This window comes from Vanellus vanellus (genome assembly GCF_965231255.1).
Source record: "Vanellus vanellus genome assembly, chromosome: 1".
Lineage (NCBI taxonomy): Eukaryota > Metazoa > Chordata > Aves > Charadriiformes > Charadriidae > Vanellus > Vanellus vanellus.
In genome coordinates this window covers 120885269-120897112 of record NC_138905.1, presented here as the reverse complement: position 1 = coordinate 120897112, position 11844 = coordinate 120885269, and the positions used below count along the sequence as shown (strand labels likewise).

The following is an 11844-nucleotide window of genomic DNA, read 5'->3' as shown; positions in this document are numbered from 1 at the left end:
TACTTGTCGACAGTTATTGTTCTTCTAGAAGCTGCTTGGGGATCTCTAGGCAGCGTTGCACTGTGCCGAGACGGCATTCCCTTACAGAAAACATCCTTTGGGTTTAGTTTGAAACAATAAACGTGAATGGTGCCTCTAGCCTCAGCTGACAAAAAGCACAAGTCTCCTCGAGCAGTCAGAACCCTTTGTCAGCATGGTCTAAGTACCAGGAGAATGGTGAAAGCAGCAGTGCCAATGTTTCGCATTTTTGTTAATGAACATTTTATACTTCTCTGTCATTTATGATCATGTATAATGTAATATATTGTACACATTAATAAAGTAAGAATATATCCACAGAGTCTAAAGATTTGAGGTGACACTATGACTTGAGCCTGCGCAGTTCAAACAGTAGACAGTCCCTGCCTCAAAGATGTACAGTCTATTTAGATAAGATAGATAGTACATGTGGGTTTGAGGGGTAGAGAGGGAGGTGTGCACCGTGTGATAGCAACAAACAGCGTGCTAGTTTCACAACCGTTCTTTTTGGAAGTGTGGGAGAGTGTGAAGAGAGGGAGAAGGAAGGTTAGTTATAAAGTTAGATGGAGAAAAAATGGAAGAGAGACCATTTTAGGAAAGGTGATGGGCTGGATAAGACAAGAGAGAACAAGAAGAAGAAACAGTACGTGGGGGTGAGGAGAATGGGAGGTGAAGGGTAGGAGCAAGCCTTTAGCACAGCGGAAAGACAATAGTTAATACCACAGCAATTTTAGAGAGACGAATCTTCGTACCCCTTGTCTGTAGCCATGTAAGAAGTAAGTATTTAGTTTGATTTAGTCATGTCTGTTGTATTTCTAATGAGTTGAGCACTTCCACTCGCAATTCGTCTACTTGAGATACTGCTGGTTTCCCTCTGTTGATGCTACAGGGAGTCTAAATAACTTGCTTAGACTGTATATCCAAATTTTTAGTGGGCTGAACTTAGGTGACATGGACCTCAAAGGTCCCCATTTTGACTGTTTCTGCTGCAGCTCCTCTTTTCATCTTCATTAGCTCTGAAAAGCTGGCAGATCGAAGGCCAGGGTTGTGACTTTTTTCATTTGGGGAAAGACGGAGTTTCACCGTAAGGTGGGAAGGTCACTGGTAACAAAATAATCAAACGGAAAGTGCTACACTCTCATTTTCTGATTTGTGTGTGTGGAAGACACCAACCTAAAAATGAAGTCTCAGTTCTTAAATTCAGAAAGGCTGGTCTAACTCAGCATTTCTCTTTTTTAATGCTTTTGCAGTTTCACTAAAACAGATCTGTGTAAGCCAGCCTGAATATCAGCATAAGCAACCAAAAATTCAATTTTCCCTCAGGGAGTAGTAAATGGGAGGTATTTTCAGGTATTTTTTCAGTAGGACAGGGAGGTATTTTCATTATTAGCATTTTTTCATCAACTGACATGTTACTTGTTCTTTGTCAACATGGCTGCTTTTGAAGATTTTTTTTTGATAGATTGAACAACAAAAGGCTGCTAAAATTGGAAACTGTGTGAGATACTTTGGTATTATATTCAATCGGAGCCAAATCTGACTCTGAAGACAGTTCTTGTTTAAGAACTTTCATTGAATGAACATGATCATAGCACAAAACAAAGAAAATTGTCAGTTCTCCGAGTTGTATGTTCATCATTTAAGTCTCAGAAGTTACCTGAGGAAATAGGTTCAGTTTTGAAATGGTTGATCTGTTCTATTCAGTTATGAGTTATTTTTACAAAGCATCAAGGCAAATAATAAACAAACCATACTTTATTTGATCATAATTCTCTTCAATAGTTTAAATAATGGTTTCTAGATTAGTTCAGGCATGCTTCTACTTACAATTTTTCATGTGAAGTCCCCCAGTCTATAAATATTATTTGAGTGATTCTTAGTGAAATATCGAATTTAATGCTGTAAGAACATAAATGACCAGTTGAGATTTTCCCTTTGGGGGGCACAGAAGAAATGAGTTAATGAAAACCTAAACATAGGCATTATTAACAGCTGAAAAGATTGTATAAGTATTTTTAAGACTCTTTTCTATAGTGAATCTCCTCTTTTGTATTTCTACCAACTTTTTAAAACAAGATAGCTGCTGTTATCTCAAGGTAACCTACATTTCTTCTATTACAATTCAAAATATATGCCTTAAAAAGGAAAATAGCAGTTTCTTAAGAGTATGATCCAAAGGCCTTTGAACTGGTATGAACATCTCCACTGACTGTAGAGATTTTCACCATGCATTAATTGTACACAGCCACCTTACCTGCACTCTGCAGATTTAGATAACAAAGCATATGTAAGATTATCCACTCTGTCTTGAAGACTTTTTGCTGAGATGTAATTTATGCTGGTTTGTCCAATGTAGTTTTAACAGCCCCAAGTAAAAAGCTTTCCAACCTTTTTAGTATAGCATCACTACATCACTTTGTTGCCAGGATATTCTTCTCGATTTTCAGCTTATACTGACACTTGCTTAGTTTCACAATGTAGGCTAGAAATGTTGTATGTAAGACTTAAATACTCCATTGCAATTATCTTCATCCATAATTTGTTAGAACACCCAAGCTGAGCTTCTGAAAAGCAAAGAATACATATAGTTCATTGGCTGTCAAAGTACAGAAGTGGAAGCTCTCCTGGTATTTAGTCAACCCAACTCATTGTCTTAGAAGAGATCTGTTTTTACTGGGATCTGAGGGAACCGAATAAATCTTCAGACATTCTGCAGGGTCTTTGTAGTGGGAGATGAAAATTAAGCTCATATACTTCACACTCTAGAGCAAAGAAATTAAGCAAATATACCTGCCTTTAATCACGTAATAGTACCACAGCATTACTTAACTTACACCTTTGGTCTTTTAGATACCCAAAATATTTCTTTACTAACCTATCACTGTGGAATGTGCCCATTACTTCATTAATAGCCATTTCATATTAATGCTTAAGTCACTCTTTTACAGTTGACAGCAGAAGCAACAAGTATTTAACAGCATAAAAATGTAAAACTGAATCATTTGTAAAATAATCTGCATCTTCTGGCACCATTACCATAATAAATTAAGGATATTTAAATGCCTGTAGTTCTGAGGTTTTCTGCCAAATATAAGATTTTTTAATAATTTTTAGATTCATGTTCTCTGCAATCAATTTTAATAGTTTAAAAATGTGAAGTTCTTTAGGTTATTTAAGAAAAACTGAAAACCTGAGACTTACTACAGCTTAGATTGTACTTAAAATGACAAAAGCATAACATATTTCTCTCTCTCCTTTTCTTTTTTTTTTTTTTTGTTTCATAGATATGAGTATTCTTTCTGCTGCAAACTCTTGGATTATTTTAACTCTTTATCTTGTTCAAACAATCTTTTATTTATTTGTGTGCAGGTAGATGCAAGTACATTAAAAATGTTCATACATACTCAACAGCAGTCAGTAAAATGTATTTATGCTGCTTCTGTTCCTAGAAAGATTTCCTACTCTTAGAACCGCCACATGCCATCCCCACTGTTTAAAATGTGAATATTTGTTCCTCATAGTTAGAGAATGACAATGTATTTGCAATGGATTTAATACACAACTCTGTAAGCTTTGTATCTTGAGTCTGAGGGGAGTTGACAACCTTCTCTAGAATTGCTGCTTGATTTTCTGCCTGGAAAAAACCAGAGATTTTTCCATACATACATTTCACAGACCAAGTGTGATGATGAGTAAGTTAAGTAAAAACTATGAGAAGTGTAAAACCTATATTCTAGAACCCAGAGAAATAAATTCAGTTCCTCCTGCTGTTCATGCAAATTTCCTCCATGTAAAGCATCTTATATCAGAGCTACTGAGAGTGCTTTATGACATTTGAACACATTAATGAGCCATCCTCACCCCTACTGCTCGATAACTCCAGTGAACCCAGCTAAGGTACACCCTTGGTGAACTCTGCTCACTCCATCTATTCAAATACTGTATTTTAAGCTCATTCCAACTGATGCAAATTGAAATGACCTCAGGATAGCCCTCCAAGCACAGGATAGCCCTCTAAAATGTATCCTTAGCCATTCAAACACTGTGAACACTGCAAAGGAATGCAGATTACTTGCTAGTATCTCACCTTTAAAGCTGAGGATGAAGCCAATTTGCTTGAGATCACACTGTGCTGAGTCCTGCACAAATATAGTCATTACAGTCCCTACCCAAAGAGTTAACTCGGTGGATAAAGAACTGGCTGGACGGTCGCACTCAAAGAGTTGCGGTCAACGGCTCGATGTCCAAGTGGAGAGCAGTGACAAGTGGTGTTCCTCAAGAGTTAGTACTGGGGCCTGTACTGTTCAACGTCTTTGTCGGCGACATGGACAGTGGGGTCGAGTGCACCCTCAGCAAGTTTGCTGATGATACCAAGCTGTTTGGCGAGGTAGACATGCTGGAGTGGAGGGATGCCATCCAGAGAGACCTGGACAGGCTGCAGAGGTGGGCCCAAGCCAACCTCATGCAGTTCAACAAGGCCAAGCACAAGGTCTTACATGTGGGTTTGGACAATCCCAAGCACAAATACACGCTCTGTGGGGAATGGCTGGAGAGCAGCCCTGAGGAGAAGGACCTGGGGGTGCTGACTGACGAGAAGCTCGACATGAGCCAGCAGTGTGCAATCGCAGCTCAGAAGGCCAACCGTATCCTGGGCTGCATCAGAAGAAGTGTGGCCAGCAGGTCAAAGGGAGTGATTCTGCCCCTCTACTCCACTCTCGTGAGACCCCACCAGCAACTCCCATAAATCTAGGCAGGTCATATACAGCTTGAATTTTAGTAATAGTAAAATAATGCAATAACACAGCGTATCTCATCATTAGAGGTCCCAACGATGGGCTATTAAGTTATATTTTTTCCCTTTGTTAGATACATGTCCAGATAGAAATGAAGGTTCCTATGCTATTTTTCAAAAGGAAGAGTTCCAACTCCTTCCAACAATCCCTCTCCACCTAAAATAATCTATGCTTTCAAGAGCTGAGTGTAGGCTATTGCTAAAATGAATAACACAAGTGCTGCATTTGCCTACACACCATTGCCTAACAACCAGTATCTAATTCATTACTGTAAAGCATTTGAGGATGTCACGAGTATAAAAGACACTATATAAAATGAAATTCTATTAGTCTCATTTAATAGTGTTTCAAATATAACACCATTTCCATGTAGTTTGAAAAGTAATTTAAGATATCCCAAGATAGATTACTCTAAGCTAAAATTTTAGAAAAGGTTCTTCTTTGCTTCTTGCTCATTGAATTTGCATTTAGTGATTGAATAACTATTGCCTTAAAGGATATATCAATGAAATTACGAGGGATTTGCCACTGAATTACTTTCAAAAGTAACAAAGCTTCACAGAAAGTATATGTAATGGATATAATGTATTCGAGTTCTGGTCCATACCTCAGTCAGTACAGGACTGATGAAATACTATTAGAAATTTTAGCTAAAGTTTTAGGTGACTTCAGTAGATTCCTAGCATGTTGGCGCACTCTGCACTCGTGAACTGGCAAAAGAACAAAAGAAGTTTCAGCAGTGCAGTAAACAAACAAAATAAAGTCAATGATCTTATCAACTCGTGTCAGCTGAAGGTAACAGCCATTGAAGAAGTTACAGGATGTACCCGTGTCCTTCTATCAGAAAAATTACAGGAAGAACATGTACTCTCTTGCCCAAAAATTTTTCCTTAAAGAGAAGTGACCTAGGTACCCCATGTATTGATTCCCACCTGCAATTTCATACAATACGCGTTCTCTGCTTATGTGTGACACTGTAAATGTTAAATCTGCACTGCCTCATTGGCACTATTGACTTCTTCTTGTGCACCCTCTGACAGAACCTATGGCAGACTGTGCAGCATGGGAAGTCCAGCAAGGGAAGCTTTATACAAGGGTGCCTGATTTTCTTCAGCTGAGAAGTGAGAGAGTGATGTGAAGGCCACACTTTCTGTGTTGGCACTTAGAGCAGCACATTAAACCCATGAATGTCACAACAGCATGATAATTTGAGCTTAAATTCAGTGCAAGACAGGACACCAGTCTCGAGATACTGTAGGATTGGACAACTGTTCATTTGCCTTAAGGAAGTTATATAGAAAGGAAATATCTTTAAATCTATATGACTATTCAGTGAGAAAAGGCACCATAAGTGATAATAATGTTTAAATTTCACAGCAGTGTCAAGCCAACTCTTCAAAATAAACTAAGGCCAGGCACACAGCCGAAAAGAAAAAAAAAAAAAAAAAAGAGAAAGTGTCTCCACTTGAAAATGAGAGGTTGCAGCTTCTTTCTTACCCCGTCAGCTGAATGAAAGACCTCACCAACAGTGCAAAAGTATAAAGTTTTTTAAATAGCCATTTTTACAAGATGAATTTAGCATGCTTCCCATACCAATTTACGCTTCACACATCCCGTCTTGCATCACAACAATATCATCTATCACTTGGATTTTACGTGCATATCATTTAAAATACGAAGAGCAGGATTTCTTGCTATTTATGCACCCAGGAAGACAGTATCCATCTCACACAGGTGTGCAAGGGTAGCACAGGTCTGCACACAATCCAGGCTCTGACAAGAGTAGAGTCTGTCTCTGCTGCTCCCCTGAGGTTGTGGAAGATTTGGGCTCTTAGCCCCAGAACAGGTACACTGTCAGCAACAGCCCATGGATTCAAGCCCCTGGAGAAATGACTCGATGCTGACTGCATAGCTACAAAAAAGGATATGAGCCTGAGTTAGGAGAGACGAAAAATAAGGCCTGCTCTTCTTGATGTGCTTGTTTATCCAGTGATGTCAAGAGGGAATACAACCACAGTCTGCCCTTAAAGACAAGTTCTATCCTGAAATGAAACACTGTGTTGTTTATTTATTTATTTTTTAAAGAAAGCGAGTCTTACTCTGCTGTCAGTCTGTGTTCAAAATCACATCTGCCGAAGTCAGGACAAAAAACTATGTTTTAATGTTTTTTCTTCCTGTTAGAACTCATTCTGTCAGAAAGGATGGAATTCCTTCTTTATCTTCCATTAAAACCCAAGTTTCTCAGAGGTGTTCGAATTTTCTTAAAAGATGCCATTTTGATAAAACAGAGGAGTGAAAAAATTTGCTTAGTTTCCTGAAGAACTTCATAGTGTGTGTGTGCATGTACTAGTGATCATTAGAGAAAGGGAAAAATGTAAAACCTGAGAGAATAATTTCATATAAATTCTAAACTTTGGTGATAGCAGTAAAAAAGTTTATATTTTTCAATAAAATACCTGGAAAATGGAATATCATGTTTTAACCTGTCCTAATGAAAAAAGACATTCATATCAGAGTACCTTTATCTTCTAAAGAAGGAAGACCAGAACTTCAGTAGTCCTGGTCATTTTACTTAGGAAAAGTAAACCAAATTCTTTCAATATTTTCAAATGCAGCAACTCCTTGAATCTTGTCTGCTGTTTCATGTTGTCTTTCTAATAGGGAAATTCACTCAGGTGACAGTATTGTGAGCCCGAGAACCTTAGCTTTCTTCTTTAACCTGCTATACTCTAACTGCTGCAGTGAAGATATGCAGACTCTTTACATGCAAGTGTTTCTGTGCTTACCTGTCAGTGGTCTCAGGCCATTACTGGAGAAAAAAGTGCATTCTGTTAGTGCTTGCCTTTACCAGCTTCTTCAAAACAAATGTTTGATCATTAGCAGAACTCAGAGGCTCAAAACCTTCTAACCTTCTCCTTACATATTATATTTAATACTTCCACTTTAAAAGGAAATGACATTCTAGTCTCCTATGTCCTTATGATAGACCTCATCATTAGTAAAAAAAGTATTTAATAATATGCAAGAGAAAAGTATTAATATTTAAAATCACAGCTTGTTATTAGTCTAATAATTCCAGCCTTCCGTCTACAGGGCTCAACACTGATCTTCCGCAACTGTTCCTTCCTGATAAACTACAAGTTCTCTAGTGGAAGGAGGTGTTTTAAGGTCACATTATAAAGCAACATGGACACAAATTACTGATGATTTTCGCAGTGCTGTGCTTTCCTTTGATGATTAGTACCATGCAAGAAATTGCCATACAGGACCTTTTTTTTTTTTTAACTGGCACTCTTGTGCGATTTCTTTCTTCCTCTTTTTTTTTTTTTCTTTCATAGTAATGCATCAATCTGATGCTGAATGCTACATTATCAACATGGCTTAGGCCATTAACCTCACCACAGATTCAGGACATAACCTTAAACCTTTCTCTTAATATGATATGCTCTAAGGGGTGTGCATACAGTTATGAAGCATTATCTGCTCGTTTCATGCATTCCAATGTTTCCTGTTACTATGAAATGTGAGCTTTTTGTTAGCAGCAGTCTAGCTTTCTGAAGTGCAAGTAGTAGCATTTTTGGTATAGAAAACATTTCTTTTAGATTTTTTGCACCAGGTGGAAGCCAGTACTGGGATAAGACAGAGATGGACAGACCTCAACTCCTCTCAAGTCATAAGATGATCCTACTCTTCCAAGTAAAGCAGGAGGGGTAGCTCTTGTGACAGCCTGGCACCTCTGCAGAGGGTCTGCTTATGTCATAGCCAAGTAGCATTGGAAGACTACATCTATACTGTCAAATAATTCCTGGCAGGGACCATTCTCACACCATTCTGAGCCCATGGCTTGCCCCAGTGCTGTTTGTTGGTACAGACCCAGCCAAAGAGAGATGCTGCCATGCAGAATCCTGTCCCCAGCCATTTCAGCAGCTACTGCAGGCAACCCGGCCCAGAAACCCACAACTTGTCCCAGAGCTGAGATAGGGGCAGGGGGGATCTCTTTGGGGTTGCTGCCTGTTAGTCATATTTTGGAGGAAATTCTCTCCTCTGCTGAGGTTTTGGGGAAAAAAAGCTGCGTGGATCAAGAGCTGACTTCTGCACACCCATGGCTGATAAGGCCCTCTCTCTCAGCCTCGACAGAGGTGGAGGCAGGCTCCCACACCCATTATTAGCACGGGTTGACAACCAGCTCTTTTCCCTTTGGCTTTTCCAACTGGACTTCTCAGCTGTGGTTAAAACTGGTGAACATCTGGGCTGTTTGTGTTTTGAAGACAGCTGTGGGGTAAAGGACGGGTAGCCACTAGCTTTGCTTACCCACAGGGCTGGGACTCAGTCACCATAGATGTTTGTGTAGTTTCAGGGATCGTAAGGGTGAGAGCGGCCCCACTGCATCTTCTCAAAACCAGCTAAATAGAGTTTAAAGGGCTTTGAAAGGATGAATGTTTTAATTCAGCCCAAACTCTGGCTCTTAAATTAGGAGATTGGATCCAGCCTCCATTGCTCTGGCTGAGGTATTCTTTGGGGCATCGGTCCCTGTGAAGGGGAATTCCACCAAATCTAAGAGCTCTGGATTGCCCAAACCTTCTTCTGTCAAAACAGGCTTAGTTGCAACAGCTACAAGTGTCTGAAAGGGGAAAACAAAATTAGATTAAAAAAATGATGCCAAAAACAAGTGACAAAGATAAGCAAGTTTGATTAGGAATCCCTCAAGTATCAAAGACATAAATGAAGCAGTACTTCAGTCAGTTCATTTCAGTGTCAGACCCAGTACCACACCACTCACTCCAGCTTCCGTATGAAATTTACTTACTTTTAATAAGTACTTTCTTTCCTTCAGTATATCTGTTTTTGTGGGATGGTCATTTTCATATCTTTTGTCAGGAAGTCCTAACACAATTGCAAATTTTAGTGCAGAGTGCAAAACAGAGGAGGATTTCCTCCTCCATTATCACTTTGATTAAATAACTTCAATTACTCCAACTAGATACACACACACAAAAACAAGTTTCACACTTCATAGCTGACACAATCTGGAGACTACAAGAAAAAAGCCCCCAGAGTGCGGACTACTTAGGAGTAAAGTTAAATCCCTAAATGAAGTAGAAATATATAAAGGATTAATGTCCTTCCCTCACATTGCCACTTGCCCTCAAGTGTATTTATACTTATATATATATTATATATATATATGTTTGTTTTTTATTTTGTCTGTTCCCCCAGGAGAAGCCCAAAAGAGAAACAGAGATGGCCAAATTGACAGAGTCAATGAGTGAGTACAAATAGGAAGTTCAACCACTTTCTTTTTCCATCTGTCCCCCTCCCTTACATAATGCCACAAAACCAAAAAACAGTGCTTGCATTCAGGGATCTCATTCAGCCCTGTCTTCACTCCTAACTTCATCATAAATCATTCCACTCCTTAAAAAAAAAAAAAAAAAAAAAGAATCCCCAAAACAAGGACTGTTATTTTCTTCATGCACTGTTTAAATCACCTGTATTTGGACCTAAGTCCAGCAAAGCAGCTACTGTATGTTTGACTTCATGAGCCTGAGTTTTACTTAAACAGAATGTAACTACTTGTGGATTTAATGAGTGCCTAATTTACTTGATTCAGGTTAGTGCATACATTCCTTCACAAGGCTAAAAAAGGTCGCACTAAATCCAGTGCAATTATTCAGGACTGTCGCCTGTGCCAGATTCATCCAATAGGAATTATGCCCTGAGATATATGTGGAAAGCTTTCCATTGATTTCACTGGTTTCTAAGTAGTGTGCGTCGTCTTAAATATGTAACCAACAAGAGGTACTTTGTACTTCTGACATAAGATGGGATCCAGATAATGGAGTAGTGCCTATAAACACTTGTAGCTGAGACACTTAGACTGCATAATCTATTTCTGGACAAAATTTGGAGATAATTTAGGACAAAATCCTGGCAAACCCCAGTCTCTTTCCTAAAAACTTATCTAGCTCCACAGCCTATGCAAGCTTAAATAAATCGACTTTAAAAGGGAGAAATCTTTTACTCTGCTTAACCAGAGACTATAGAAAGACAGAAACACAGACATGCATAAGACTCATTTACATTAGAAAGTTGTTTCCAGTTAATTTTTTCTGTTAACACACAGAAGGATTGTTCCTAGGTCAGCACTTCCCTGCCTTTTTGCTCTCCCATTTCATTTTGCTCCCTTTTGAAGTCAGTCTCTGTATCTCCTTACATATGCCATTGCAGGGCAGAGTCACCACTGCTAGGTATAAAAAAATATTTCAGTTCCAGAAACAATATCTATCCCACAAAAAGGTGCTGCAGACCTGGGAGACACAATAGAGGCAGCAGAACATCCATGCAGCAAAGGCCCTATTCCTAAAGCTTTGTGCACAGTTACAGGATGCAGAGGTCAACCTGAGAGCTCCTCTCCTCATGGGGAGAACATTGCTAATCAGTAGCAGACTACTGGCAATGGCATAAGATACATGGCAATCTATTGATGGGCAGTTAAACTCCCATTAAAGCACTTGATGGAGGTGTGTGTTGTTATCCGAATGCTCTCCTGCACTGTCTGCATCTCATTAGACCTGGCAAAACTCAAGTTTTTAGGGCAGATTCATAGATGAGATCTGTAATTGTTTAAGCTCACAGGATCCACATTCCTATACTTTCTGCAATATTCCTAAGTAGAAAGAAGTACTTCTCCATGGTGCAGCAAGGCCTACGTGGTAACAGTGGAAATGTGAACAATGCAGTTTAGCAAGGCCCAAAAAATACAATGATACCAGACCCTAGAGAAACCCTCTGCTATAAGGTATGGTACTTTTGCTCCATTAATCCCTGTGGATGTACAATGTCATTCTTAGAAACTGACCTCATAACTTCTCTGGCATTACTGGATGATAGATAGCTGTATAATTAAATCTTGACGGAGGGGTGAGAGATGGATGGAACAGTGGAGGAATTTGTTATCAAAAGCGGAAGCAGATAAGTAGTATCTGCCCTATGCGTTAGGTACTTGCTGGACTCTGCACAACCTTTCTGAAAC

At 39.1% G+C, this 11844-nt stretch overlaps 1 protein-coding gene across 1 annotated transcript in view; it reads left to right on the top strand.

The window, feature by feature from the left end:
* Positions 1-10052: 10052 nt before the first annotated feature.
* KCNJ6 (potassium inwardly rectifying channel subfamily J member 6) overlaps positions 10053-11844 on the top strand; it is a gene marked incomplete at both ends in the record, with an annotated part of 115360 nt that continues 113568 nt past the window's right edge. The window contains one exon of the mRNA XM_082488596.1: positions 10053-10077. Coding sequence (XP_082344722.1) covers positions 10053-10077 — 25 coding nt within the window. The remainder of the gene's footprint in view (positions 10078-11844) is intronic.